The sequence below is a fragment of the Grampus griseus genome, assembly GCF_964374135.1.
Source record: "Grampus griseus genome assembly, chromosome: 3".
NCBI lineage: Eukaryota > Metazoa > Chordata > Mammalia > Artiodactyla > Delphinidae > Grampus > Grampus griseus.
In genome coordinates this window covers 34332049-34347458 of record NC_139019.1, presented here as the reverse complement: position 1 = coordinate 34347458, position 15410 = coordinate 34332049, and the positions used below count along the sequence as shown (strand labels likewise).

Below are 15410 nucleotides of genomic sequence, written 5' to 3'. Positions count from 1 at the left end.
AATTTTTATGTCAGTGTTGCCCTGAAAACGTGTAGTATCAGCTAAACCATCTTGACAGAAGAACTGGATTTTGAGGATCTGATGATCAATGGCATCTCTTTAGACCCTGACAGATGAAGTCATGTGTATCAAAATCTTTGTAAGGCTAGGGTCTGGAGTGTTCTAATGAATAAGATGTTTTGCCTAATAGCTGGGTTATCAGTAAGATACATTTAATAATAAAAGTACATTGGGATAACATCTCTTTATTTGATAATTCAGAGGTATTCCATGTCATAATTCAGAAGATATCTCATAAGATTATTACTGCATAGGTAGCATTTTACTCTATATCTGACTACATTACAACTTGCTCAAGATTTCTGTTTGAGAAAGGATTTCTATTTCTCAGCCTTCACTGTAAACCAAGAAGTGAACATTCTAGAAGAGAATAGTTAGACACAGGTTGTTGCATAACAGTTAGACAGACAGGTTGTTGCATAAAGAAAAAAAAGTAAAAACCTAGGTCAAAGTAATTGTGAAAATGTGTTGGTAAAGGTCCTCTATACCTAAGAATATGGGCAAGTGTATGGGCAAAGGATACAGAATGTGGATATAAGCTGATTGAGAAAATCCTGCGAATTTCAAAGAAAAAGACAAGATATGACAGCATCAGATAACAGGGCATGACAAAATTGTGGTTTCAGGGTATTAAAAATAATAGTTATAATGAACTATTTGGGCATTAAAAAAAAAAAAGAATCACTAAGACTTTCCTGTGTGCCACAGTGCAATTAACAAAAACAACAACAGAATGTGAAAGGAAAATGTGTCCCTTAGGTATCACCTGAAATAGCTTCTTAAAAAATTCATAGTAACCATAGTGCCAGCTGAAAAGAGTTTTCTTTTCAATTAGGAGGAAACTCTCTTAAGGGTCATGTTATATCTTGAACTCCAAAGGAAGCTGTGGAAATTTTGTAAAAAAAAAAAAAAAAAAATGCAGATATTGACTATATTTCTGGAACCTTCATCACACTTCTAAAATAAAATTCTGGTCAGGAGTAGTTCACAGCAAGAGAAGCCAACCCATAATGGACAGAGATCTTGTTCCATACCATCACTCTCCTTCAAAATGCAGTTGTTATAAAGAAAGGGACTTCCCTCTATATTTCTTGGGGATTGAGTTCCAAATCTATTGAGAGAGATAAGGGAGCTGGGCAAGTTGAGGTTAAAAACATCATCATTACAAAGCCCAGAATGAAGGATGGGGCTTTGGTGTACAGCCACAAAAGCCTTCCCAGATACGAACCCCTGAAGTGGGGAAGACTTCAGCTCCCAGTTATAGGCAGCCATGGAAAATCATAGGCCTTCTACACAAGGGCGAGTCTTTACTGCTGAACTTCTTTCCATGTGACTGAGAGCAAAATAGAGCATGTGCTGCCTACAGAAGGCTGATCCCGATGAGGAAGAAGAGTTGGGCTGAGTTTCACATACCCCAGTTCCTCTGCCCAAATCATCATTTAGTTGAGCCATTAAGGGACACACTTGAGGCCAGAGTATTACACTAGGAGGTGTCCCTCCACATGGAAGGGAATGTGAGAAGTGGGAATAAATGCTCCACCCCAGCACTGTTGCTGGGTAGAGCCATACACACATGTTCACCCTCTACAAATGCTTGATTGTGATGCTATGCAGAAATGCTTTTCTGTTGTTCTTTAATGCTACTAGCTCCCAACATTTTTATAACTAAGGAGTCCTTTGGTTTACTTTTTTCCGAGGGCACTCACATTTTGAAAATATTCTGTCTCAATATCCAATAATAATTCATTTTCAAAGAGTCAAAGTGATACTGCACAGTTCCTCATATTATAGCTGTGACAAGCTAATGAAAATGTTAAATTTCTTTAAATTTTTTGGGCTATACTTGCATCACTTAGCGTGTTACTGCCAGCTATTTGATGGGTCAAATAGAAAGAAAAAAGGAAGGTGACATTCCACCACTTAAATTCCATGATCTGCAAAGTATCTTTTTCAGTGAGTAGTTAATTCAATTGGTTATTCATTTCTTTCTTTTCTGATGCATGCTTGAGTTACATAAGTTTTTCCTTACTATATATGTCTGTGGACCTTTTTAAACTAGAATATTTGTTTCTTTTTTAACTTAAAACTTTTTAAATAAATTGAATCCATAGTTGAACATCATGGGGTAGAATAAACTTCCAGGGGTTATTAGTCGTCCATGATTATTTATTAAACCCCAAGTGTATGTCCCATATTGAGCTATGAAATGTGAGTAAAATAGAACAAATTGGTATAGTTCCTCCTCCTAGGGGCCTTGGTCTTGTTCTCTAGGTAGGAATACACCTAAACCACCAGTGGCAAAACATCAGATAAGAATCCTGCCTATTTATATGTTTGCAGTGGAATCTGAAAGAAGCCAGCTGTGAGCATTCTTTGCCAAGTTGAATAAATTTGTACTCTCAATATCTATTATGAACTGGCATTATACCAGAATTAAACAGTATACTCTTTGGATTTCAATGGACTGGGAAGACAACTCGTTAGCTTATCTTATGCATTTAAATCATATAGTCCTGTGCATAGCCTGTAGATCACTTTGGAAGGATAATCTGCTTCAGCTTACACAGACAATGTTGATGAGACTGTGAGAGAACAGATGAAAAATGGAGGTTCAGTAGATGTTCTTCTGTACAAAAATAGACAGGCCAAGTCAGTCTACATAAAGGTTCACCTTCTTTTCTGATAAAAGTCAAGTTCCACACTGAGGATATAAATGATACTAAGAGCTGAAAATAGGGCCAACATGACAAGGAGAAGGATCAGATGTTTAGTTTAAAAAATCAAGGTGTCCAGTTTCCTTTTAAAGGTAATGCCATAAAGCACCTATTAGTGCTTTATGGCATTAATCACCTATTGATCTGTTGTCAAAAAAGAGTTTTATTTCATTAAATTATTTCCACAGATGCTCTGTTGTTTAAAAAAAGAAAATCGATAGTTTGTGAGACACACTTTCTAAATACTCGGAGCCCATATATCTTTATTCTTTTCAGTAGAGTTGAGTATCTCTGCAAATGTGGGCTGTGACTTTTGTCTATTAATGTCTATTACTTTGTCTATTATGATATATCTGTTCTCGGAGCTGGCAAGTCTGAATGAGCTCTCATTTATCCTAAGATATGGATATGTACCAAGCCATTCCTATCCTTTTTATTCTAGACATGTCATTCTTTAGGTAGAAAAATGGAGAAGGGGGCATTAACTCTCGACACTGTGAAGACTTTATAAACAATTTACAAATGAACTAGAAATGTTAAACTTCATCAAAGCCAAATGATTGCCTTCTATTCTTAATACTGACTTAACCTCTATTAGAAACCTTTCTTCTAGTTCTTGGAAGCTTATCTAATCCAATCACTCATTCATTCATTTAAAAGAATATTAAGTGTTTATTCTGGAAGGCAATTTAGACCCACTTCAATTGCCACATCCTTGAAGGTCTCAAAAATCACCTAAATTTTAGTATTCCTTACTGTGCTGTCCATGGGGCCTGTTACTCGGACTTAATGGGTATTTGCCAGATTAAATGAAGAAATCTGTACCTGCCATTACACCTTGAAAAATCAGTCAAAATTAAGCCAGACTACTTATATTTAGGTTTCTTCTTCCACCACCTTTACCATTAAATGTAGATCTGTCCTCATATTTCTCTGCTTCAGGACTCCTAGGAATACATTTGCTATTTTGTACATTGAACATAATTATAGTTAATATTTTTAATGCTGTTACCTCCTTTTTGTAATAACTTGGTATCTTCTTACTGCCTTTATATCATTTCCACTCTGATTATGAAATTTCTGATAAAAGTTTGTCATCCAAAGACTACATTAAGTATCTCTTAACAAAATTGTGAATTGACTGGACCTATTTTGAGGATTTTGAAACTTGTGCCTTACTCTGTGTCTCTGTTTCATCAATCTCAGAGCTCAGTGGTCCTTTCAGTAGATAGTTTGGTTTTCTGGACCCTTTATTTGTCTCCCGCGGCTCCTCCCCCACCTCCTCCTAATTGCAAGTCTTAATGATCCTTAATTTTTTTTTTTTTTTTTTCGGTACGCGGGCTTCTCACTGTTGTGGCCTCTCCCGTTGCGGAGCACAGGCTCCGGATGCGCAGGCTCAGCGGCCATGGCTCACGGGCCCAGCCGCTCCGCGGCATGTGGGATCTTCCCGGACCAGGGCATGAACCCACGTCCCCTGCATCGGCAGGCGGACTCTCAACCACTGCGCCACCAGGGAAGCCCAATGATCCTTAATTTAAGAGCTATAATGCAAGAAGGTTGAGAACTACTAAATATACAAAATGTAAATGGAAAAGGTGTTCTTTTTCTCTGGTTCAGAATGGAAAATAACGAGGAAACTCCTGGTGAGGTTCCTGAGAAGGCTGCTTGTTTCCAAACATCACTCAGGTTTGGAAATTCAAAGTAGAGATGTTTATACCATGAGGTTTTTTCGTAAGTTGCTTATTTATTTCTCTTTCTTTTTCCAGGTTTCACCAAAACTCATACCAATGCAGCAGATTGCGACTTGAAATGTGGAGTAGACTTTTGTCCCAAGCTGTGCGTTTTTCATTTTAACCACATGGGATTTTATTAAAAGGACATCAGTAATCATAACTGTATATCTAACAAGCAGTTTTTGACTAGTTTTCTGTCATCTTAATGCTTTATACAGCCACGTAGACTTTGTTCTCTCAAGCGTACTGTGACATTTTAATGAAAAACAAAAAGAAAAAAAATACTATCTTATTTGCTTTATAAGTGCTGAGAAGGTCATATTTACAGTTGGTGCTCACATTGGGTTTATCTTCATCTTCTGTGGTATGTACATTAAATTGTGTGCAGTTTGTACCAAGATGGGCCCTTACTTAGGAAGAGTTTCATTGATGTACTTTCCCTCCTAAGTAAATCATGACACGTAGAAAAAAAAGAATGAGGGAGAAAATGAACTCCACCCAGAGTATACCCAGGGGAGCATCGTACTAGTCCTGAAAGATAACATTTGTGTGAATTTTAATCAGGAGAAATGCTGTCTTAAGGGTTATGATTTTCCTTCGGCCTCCTCTGTCTTTTTTTTTGGAGCCTCTGATTTTGTGATTACATCTTGTTTCCCTAGAGCATCCCTTCTCCCACCCCTCCTAACCCCCCCCCCCACTTTTTGTAACTAAGTAGATGCCCAAGAAGGCAAACAGGAACATCTCTGTGTGGGAGAAGTAACCTGGTTTGTGGGAGAGACCGAAGGGTATAGGGTCTATTGGTGCTGACATCCAACCGAGAAGTTGCCTTTATAAACAAACCAAATAACCATCTGTGCTTTGCCAAAGATTAAAGTTGCTTTTAGCAAGAGGGCTATAAGCCTAACTGACCTAGTCAGTTTTCTCATTTTTAAACCGTACAGTATTCGTGTGTATCCAGAGGGACCATTAAGTGTCTTTCTCTGTGTTACTGTGGGCTTCCTATACAACACCACTTCTTAGACCAAAAGGGGCTGTGCGGTAATTCATCGTGAACCCATAGTAACAGTGACAGCAGAGTTAAAAAAATCCTTGCTTTTCAGGGCCTCTTTTTTCTGCTCAGAGAAGTTTCTAAATGTTGAATGCCTTTTTCTGAAGAACAGTGTTATTTCTTCTGCCCAGGCTTGTTCCTTGAACAAAGTACTTTTAATTCAGCTTTATCAAACTAAGGGAAATACTGATGAGCAAATCCAGGATTTGAAGAGCAGTGAACTTCATTCTTAGAAAATAAACATGATGGATTAGGTTTTGCAAGGACCTTCTCCGCAGAGGTATCCTCAGTATCAAACAGTTCCCCAGGGAGTATACCAAGCATCCTGCGTATCAAATGGGAGAAAAGTCCAGGCACCCTGAAGACAGGCCAGATTGCTGTCCTCTGGACAGAGGTAGGCGTGGTACAGTGCGATACACCATTTCTCTCATACCAGATATAGGAATTTATGCATGTTCTTAGCTGATGGTTGCCACTGAAATTCACTTTCTCTTCAGATATAGCTACAGTTCTGTCATTTCAGAGGAAGGAGAGGGTTTTTTTGTGAGAAGCACACTCCATATATAAAATGGTCCCTCTGGCTGGCTGCATGGTTGAAAGCATACTCTCCCAGTACTGGTAAAACGGACTTTTTAAAGAATTTGCCAGGTCTGGAGAAATGATATACATCCATGTTAGAGTTATGGTTTGGAAAATGTGATATTGATGGTTGCTATATTTGTAAACTTACTTATTCTGTGATTCTAAGAATGTTCTTCACTTTGAGTGGCAAATCCTGAGTAGATGGCTTTATATTCTTGATTAAAGAGTACCGTGGATGGGGCTTCCCTGGTGGTGCAGTGGTTGAGAGTCCGCCTGCCGATGCGGGGGACGCGGGTTCGTGCCCTGGTCCGGGAGGGTCCCACGTGCCACGGAGCGGCTGGGCCCATGAGCCATGGCCGCTGAGCCTGCGTGTCCGGAGCCTGTGCTCTGCAACGGGAGAGGCCACAACAGTGAGAGGCCCGTGTACCGTGAAAAAAAAAGAGTACCATGGATGTTAAGAAATGCATTAAGATGTACAATAAGTATTCCAAATTGATATAGATTGGTGTGATTGTCCTTTTTCTCATTTGGGAATGGCATGCCTAAACATGGGAATAATACAACAGAGATTGGTGGAATAGCCAATAATAAAGTTAGCACACTGTACCACTTCTAATCGAGTTACTGCTTTTTCTTTTGATCTTACCAAAGAAAAGCTATTATCCTTCATGAAAGAACAAATGAAATGTTTACCTAGATGAATTCCGACTTTGCTCCTTGTCAAAGTCAATGATCTGTCTATAAAAATTGATTATCCCAGATTTCACGTGTTAATATTTCTTTGCTTTTATGTAACATTCCTTTAGGATACACACACATCAGTAATTTCCCAGTGGGGTGTTGCATTTGCTTGCATTTTGAAGTGGCTCTAGTGATGTCTACGCAGCATCTGTGTTGCCCCTCTCATAACAGACTCACCCCCTGGCCAAGGAGTTGGGCCTGTGCTCAGGATATGCCTCTTTTGGTAGCTCTCCTTTGTCCAGCGTGATTATACCCGGGGGTGGGTGTATGACCCAAAATGTACCATTCAGGTTATTTATCCTCTGTTTACAAACTGGAGATGAGAGAGAAGCCAATTTTCTGATTCCTGTTCCCTAAGCCATAAGAAGAATGTGACTCTGGCACCAACATCCTGCCCCCCACCCCCACCCCAATACACACATGCTACAAGCTGAGCTCCAGGTGGAGAGAAAGAAGTGGAAACACACACTGCAGCTGTAGGGAGGAGGCATCCTGGTGGTATTTGAGTTCCTGTTTCTGCACATATCGAAGGCCAACTCCTCTCCATCCATGCTTGTAAATGAGCCCCAAATTTCCCCTTTTTGCTTGAGCAGATGTATTATTGAGCAGATGCCTTTGTCACTTGCACCCAGAGTGTGAACTCAATCAGCTTTGGTAATTCTTGAGTCCTAGGAGGGATCTGGTCTCCTACAGAAGGTATGCAGAATACAAGCAAAACTGCTTGTCCCTGGGCCCAGAGAACACATGTAAGAACATTTATAGGTGTTACCCAGTGGATAGAAAGGTTGTGGGTAGAGGTTTTCTTTCTCCTACATCGCAGTATAGTCAGCACAACTTTGAAAATTATTCCAGTGGAAGTGTAAGCAGAGATTTATTCAATGGATGGGTTTCCTTGCACTAACCTTTTCCCTTTCCTCATAAAACATTACCTTGAGTTTCTTCAGCTTATTTTCAGATTCTTCATTTTTAAGATGAGGAGAATATATTATCTTCCACCATGGTTCAATAAAATATAATTAATACATCTGGTTGCAAAAATACTGACAGATCTTTTAAAAATGTCTGTCAGTACTACCAGAATCGTCTCTTGTTCCTGTCCTTTTATTTTCTACACTGCCTTCCCACTTCCCACTGCCATACTGAATATCAAAGTGGATTTACGCATAAATATCAATAAGTGTCATGTGGTCTAAGTGCATGACTGTGTGACATATACTTGAAGTGTCCTCGTTCCATAATATTAAATATGTCTGTGTGAAATCATCCAAAGGCACCTTTCATGTACCACATAGCAAGTCTCATGGGAGTGATGCCCATACCGATCCAGGTAAGTAATTAATAAGACAATTCCTTCCCTCAAAGCCACAATCAAACACAAATGATATTTGCTTGTGGAGCTTAAGCATGCTTGATTATCATGGTCCTCATTGCCTTTAGTGGGGTGCCACTCCGGGTGGTCCACTTGGAAACGACCTCAGGCAACTACCCTGGCTTTTTTCTAGCATGAATCACATAGGATCCTATTTCCACTGACAAACCATGGGAGCCCAGGTACCTAATGCAGTCATTTTATGTTTTGGGCTCATTCCTAGGCATTCTATCTGTTACCCTTTAAATTTTTCAAGAGAAGATTATAGACCAGGCTGTCTATAATGGGGGAAGCTAGTAAAATAGTCTTGTTCAGGCTTCAGAGGCAGCAATAGGCCTTTGACTAAACAAGGACCCTGAAAGAGCTGCATGCCGAGCTGCTAGACTGCATGCAGCTCAGCAGAAACGGTGCTAGCAAGTCCTGGGAACCAACAGATAAAGAAGGGAGTAAGTCACGAAGCTTCCTGGGCCTTGGGAATCTGGCCAGTTCCCGGGGATCAGCGAACATTGCACCCTTCCCAACTGGGACTCCAGATTGCTGTTACTCAGGACTTCCCAGCTGCTGCTTGGATCTGGAAGTAGGTGTCGGCCCGATTCGGTGATGTATGCTCTGTTATATACTGTTTATATTCTTATTCCTTTCCCTCTAATGATTGTATATTGAAATTTATATACTCTGTTAATATTCTTATTCCTTTCCTTTTAATGATTGTATATTGAAATTAAGTTAAATCACCTTCTATTAAAGATTTGATTGAAGCTGTTTATTTGTGTGAGAGAGTAGTTATTTTGCCAGCGAATCCAAAAAACCTAACCGAAAGCAGGCTTTCGGTAAAACACAGGCTCACATTTAAACCCTGATGTTGCATTTGAAGCTTCTCTCTCTTGATTTGGGGATAGGAGGCAGCATCTCCTACTTTGCCTTCTTGGGTTAGAGTGCCCGATAGCTCTCCAAAGCTCCACAAATACGCCTTTAATCTCCAGCTCCCAGCCCTTTTATGCACCCAGTATAAGTAAGGGTTTAAGGGTTGTCTGTTTCTTAGCCAGATATTCCAAAATGTGTGCATAGTGGCCTCACTTTGGAATGTAGCATACATTGTGTCTGTGTGCTGTTTTTAACATCTTGTATATTAGTATAACAACTCCGTGACTTGCCCATGGTAGCTTTCCAAATGTGTTTATTAAACCAATTTACTAGTTGAAAACATGAGGTGACAGTAAGCCAGGCCTGAGGGTTTCCTTTAGCTAAATAATTAGGTTAAGACCTCTGAGGAAGATGTAGGAAAAAGAAAAGGAAAGAAATAAGAGGTGGAATCTGGAGGCTATAACAAAAGAATAATTACCTACATTTGCTTAGCATTATTTATAATGTATCAAACACCTAGAATATACTAGCTAGTTTAATTCATTCTCATAATAATCTGCCAGGGAGATATTATTACCTCCATTAAAATTAACTTCTTTAGTCTGAGAGAAGTAATGTCCATCAATTCTTTAATCAAATTAGCCTTTCAGGGCTAATGTTGGATTTTGCCAAGGTACTTAATGAGATGTGAATTAAATTCCTGAATAGAATAGATTTGTTACTCTCTGGTAAGCTGCAAAACAGAGAGTTCAAAACCTTTCAACCTAATGGGACATGTCTTCAGGTTTTGTTCCTCCTGTCTACACAGCTCTTGTACACAACCCAGTTCATAAAGAAATGGGTAGTTGTCAAAATAAAAAAGGATAATGGCACCCACGAGGCAAATTGTCCCTGTGAAAAATTTACAATTACTGGGTTTGCTCTAATAAAAGGCCCTGTGTAGGCAACCACACAAGTAAGGATGCTCAACTGACACCAGCAGGAGGGGCTGATGGGCATTGCTTTATCTTTGCAGCTGAACACCTTCTGAAATTTGCTTTTCTTGGCATTAATCTTAACCCATGTTCAAAGTCAGAGTTGTGGCTCAGACTCAGTAGAACCCCAAAGATAAGATTGATTTTAGGAGCCTAAAAATATACGTTATTGGTGACACAGAGAGAGCATCGCCTGGTGAAATCTAGTGCCATTCCATTCACTGGGTCCTGGAAAGAGGAAAACGAGTCACAGCCCTGGAGCCTGTGGAGCTATTGAGGGTGGGTGTAGGGGTGGGAAGGCATTAGGGCCATCAAGATACACACCATATGAGAATGTTTAACTGTTATTATCGTATTTCTTTGAATATGACACCATCTTTTTTATTATAGTAAGAATATTTAACATGAGATCTACCTTAAATATGGTATTGTCAAGTACAGGTGAAAGGTAGTAGGCAGATCTCTAGAACTATTCATCTTGTATAATTGAAACTTTATACCTGTTGCACAGTAACTCCTCATTTCCTCCCCCCTCCCCAAGCTTCTGGCAACCACCATTCTATTCTCTGTTTCTATGAGTTTTGGAATCATGCAGTATTATTTCACTTGGTATAATGTCCTCTAGGTTCATCCACATCATCACATAATGGCAGGATTTCCTTCTTTTTTTTATGGCCAAATAGTATTGTATGTGTACACCATATTTTTTTTATCCATTTATCTACCTGTAGACTTTTAGGTTGTTTCTATATCTTGGCTATTGTGAAGAATGCTGCAGTGAACATGGGAGTGCTGATATCTCTTTGAGTTCCTGATTTCAATTATTTCAATTATTTTTACACCCAAGAGGGAATTGCTGATCATATGCTCACACTATTTTTAATTTTTTGAGGAACCTCCATACTACTTTCCATAGCAGCCGAATCATTTTACATTCCCGCCAACAGTGTGCAAGAGTTCCAATTTATTCATATACTGTCAACATTTGCTATCTTTTGTTTTTGATAATAACTATTCTAATAGGTGTGAGGTGATACTTCATTGTGGTTTTTCTTTTTCTTTTTTTTTTTCATTGCGGTTTTGATTTGCATTTCCTTGATTAGTGATGAGGAGTATCTTTTCATGTATCTATTGGCCATTTGTATGTTTTCTTTGGAGAAATGACTGAGTCCTTTGCGCATTTTTTTTTTTTTTGAAATACAGTTGATTTGCAGTATTGTGTTAGTTCAGGTGTACAACCAAGTGATTTGGTTATACGTATATATTTTATATGTCTATATTCTTTTTTTCTATTCTTTTCCATCATAGTTTATTACAAGATATTGAATATCGTTCCCTGTGCTATGCAGTAGGTCCTTGTTGTTTATTTTATATATGGTAGTTGCATCTGTCAATCCCATATTCTGAATTTATCCCCCATTCCCCTTTGATAACCATAAATTTGTTTTCTATGTTGTGAATCTGTTTCTCTTTTGTAAAGAAGTTCATTTGTACAATTTTTTAGGTTTCACAGATAAGTAATATCATACAATATTTGTCTTTGTCTGACTTACTTCACTTAGTATGATAATCTCAAGGTCCATCCATGTTGCTGCAAATGGCATTATTTCGTTCTTTTTCATGGCTGAGTAATATTCCAGTGTGTGTGTGTGTGTGTGTGTGTGTGTGTGTGTGTGTGTGTGTGTGTACACCACATCTTTATCCATTCATTGTTGATAGACTCTTAGGTTTCTTCCATGTATTGGCTATTGTACATAGTGCTACTATGAACATTGGGGTGCATGTATCTTTTTGAATTAGAGCTTTCATCTTCTCTGAATGTATGCCCAGGAGTAGGCTTGCTGGATCATATGGTAACTCTATTTTTAGTTTTTTAAGGAATCTCCATATGATTCTCCATAGTGGCTGCACCAATTTACATTCCCACCAACCATGTACCTTTGCCCATTTTTAAATTGGTTTATATAAATTTTTGCTACTGAGTTGTAGGAGTTTCTTATATATATGCAACCCCTCTTGTCTATTTTTGCTTTTTTCCCTGTGCTCTTGATGTCATATCTAAAAAGTCATTGCCAAGACCAATATGCGGAAGATTTTGCCCTATGTTTTCTTCTAGGAGTTTTTATAGATTTAGGTCTTACGTTTAAATCTTTAATCTGTTTTGAGTTGATTTTTGTGTATGGTGTAAGATAAGGGTCTAATTTCACTCTTTTTCATGTGGATGTCCAGTTTTCCCAGCACCATTTGTTGGAGAGACTATCATATCCCTATTGTGTGTTCTTGGCATCCTCGTTGAAGATCAGTTGATCATACATGCGTGAGTTCATTTCTAGGCTGTCTGTTCTTTTCCATTGGTCTATATGTGTGAAGACACCATCAATTTAAAAATTAATTGTGATTTTGTTTGCTTATTTTTTAATGACTTTGTTTGCTTTTTTATCACTTATTTTATTATATGCACATTAAGATATTTTTTAGACTTTCCCTCAGTCTCAGGTGAGTGTGCCTAGTATTCCCTTTTTGGATTGGAGGATGCAAACTATTATATATAGAATGGATAAAAAACTAGGTCCTACTGTATAGCACAGGGAACTATATATGAAAAAGAATATATATATATATATATATATAGAAAACTGAATCAATTTGCTGTACAGCAGAAACTAACACAACGTTGTAAATCAGCTATACTTCAGTAAAATAAATTTAAAAAATAAAAGAAGGGTCATTAATGGATGCTTTCTTCAGCTGATAGACATCATAAGCAGTTAATAGCCCCAGGAAATCCACCCTTCTTGAAGTCTGCATTTACTATCAAGGGCTTCTCACTGACAAGAGAGTTCAAGTTGTCCAAGGAACAGATTGGGGGTGGACATCAGGTCAGGATTAGAGTGAGAGGGAGCTGAGGTGCCTGTCTCAGCTTCTCCTGGAGGAGTAGGGCTGCCAGAAGCTGAAGGAGCCAAGCCAATAGCAGGATACCATCACTTGTGAAATGCATCCCGATTCTAAAGACTTAAAATGGGGGAAATTATTCATATTGGGATCAATGAATTGAAAGGGTCCTCTAAGGTCTTTCTGAATTAGCATAGTGTCTGATTTAAGAATTTAAAGAAACCTGTCTTTATAACTTTCAAGTACACACAGAACTGCTTGCATAGGAAAAGACTCTTAGGGAGTTGCTTTATGGATAGAAAAGAGTCAATAATTTTATTAGTGTGTTTGTAAATAGTCTTTAAAACAGTTCTTCCAAGTAGTCCAAGTGCTTATTATGTACTGTTTCCATCACAGTTTGCCTTCCACGTACGTCTCTAGGTCCTCCTGTCCTTCTCCACTAACTCCCGTCTTTTCCATATATACAATTTCTATCTTAGGTGTACACAGGTTGACCTGTGAAAAGTTTTTAATTTTTAAACCTGTGAAAAGTTTTTAATATTGTAACTAAAGGTGTTTAACATATCACTGATACCCAAATACACAAACAAGCATATAGAAGGCCAAAGCATTTGAGAAGGCACTTGCATTAAATCAGGAGTATTAAACTTGACAAGAGATTGCTGAAGAAAGTACAGTGCCATTTAGGATGAATGTTGCTGTCGAAAAAATGTTTCTGCCTCTCCACCCAAGTTCATGTATCGAAACCCTAATCCTCACTGTGATAGTATTTGCAGGTAGGGTCTTTGGGAGGTTTAGATTAGCTTTAGATAAGGTCATGAGGATGGAGCTTCCATGGTGGGAATAGTGCCCTTATATGAAGAGGAAGAGACCAGAGTCCCCCATCCTCTCTCTCTGCCATGTGAGGATACAGCAAGAAGGCAGCTGTCTGCAAACCAGAGAGAGGGCTCTCATCAGATACTGAATTTGCCAGCACCTTGATTTTGGGTTTCTCAGCCTCCAGAACTGTGAGAAATAATATTTAATGTTTAAACTACCCAGTCTATGGTATTTGCAGCCTGAACTGACTGAGACAAGTGTGAAAAACTTGGAAAAAGGTCAGGAAGACAGAATTAAGAAGAATAAAACTATGGTGAGAGAATAAAATTGGAATATTTAACTTGCAGAAGGGAAGCTAAAGGAGTGATTTAATAAGAATTTAAAGAACGGCTATGTATAACTAATGAAGGATATCCTTGGTCTAAAAAAAAAAGAATAGAAAAGGTGGGTAAGGAATTTAATTTAGATGTTAAGCAGCATTTCCTGACAGTGAGATTTTAAAGAACAGGAATTAAATTACCTACCTATTTATTTATTCATTCATTATTTCCTTTATTGGTAAGAGTTGAGAGTGGGAGAGGGACAGGAGAAGTATTATGTAGTTGATTTAAAGTCAGTCTTGAAATCTAGGGTTCCTGAAATCTGATATTCAGAGAAATTCCTACTGGTTTTATAGTCTGGATTCTCTTGGCCAATTTATCAATTCTCTCATTAACCTAAGAAATCTGTTATCATAAGCTTGGCAAAACAGTTTCTCTAAAAGTTTTAGTGAAGGAATGAATAAAGAGTGGATAAATTAATTACAAGTAATTCAGTGGCACAAGATTATATTCACAAAATTCAGTATGTCTTTTTAGGGGAATTCCTTGGCGGTCCAGTGATTAAGACTCCACGCTTCCACTGCAGGGGGAGTGGGTTCAATCCCTGGTCAGGGAGCTAATCCCACATGCTGCACAGCAAGGCCAAAAATTTAAAAAGAAAAATTCAGTTTGTCTTTTTAAATCTCTAACTCCAAATAATAACAGTAAATAATCACACAGCTGGTTTGGGGATATGATAGTAACAATTTAGAGCTCTCTCTTTCTCTCTCTCTCTCTCTCCTTGTCTCTCTCTTTTCTACTTACCTCCCTCCGTTTTCTTTTTTCCTTCTTTTCTTATTTTCTTTCAACAGATATTTATTCAGCACATTATCAGTGAAGGTCTAATCAAGAGACAGAAACTACCTGGTAAGTTGAACAGGGAAAGTTTAATATGAAGAATTAGTAACTGTAACAGGGATTGGAGTGATGAGGAATTGGCTAGTAAGAAGGAAAGAAAACTCAAAACAACATAGGAATGGTGGATATAAGGAGGAACCACTACCCCTAGGATTGAGATAGGGCATCCAAGGAGAGGCCTCCAGGACTGTGATCCAGACGTTGTTGGAAAGTGTGTAGCTGTGGCTTATTGGATGGCAGAGAAGTCACTATGGTGTCATGCCAGCAGAACTTGCTGGAAATCTGCCTCTGAGGTGCCCAAGAAAGCTGTCGTGGGGAGTGCAACACTTCAGAAGTTGCCAGAAACCCACCTGCAGAGATGCCAGGGAAACAGTTCACAGGAAGATATCTCACTCCA

The 15410-nt window shown here is 38.6% G+C and overlaps 1 protein-coding gene across 1 annotated transcript in view; it reads left to right on the top strand.

The window, feature by feature from the left end:
- Positions 1-6801, top strand: part of OXCT1 (3-oxoacid CoA-transferase 1) — a gene marked incomplete at its 3' end in the record, with an annotated part of 144804 nt that extends 138003 nt beyond the window's left edge. The window contains exon 17 of the mRNA XM_082649836.1: positions 4541-6801. Within this exon, the coding sequence (XP_082505962.1) occupies positions 4541-4582 (42 nt within the window). The remainder of the gene's footprint in view (positions 1-4540) is intronic.
- Positions 6802-15410: the final 8609 nt, after the last annotated feature.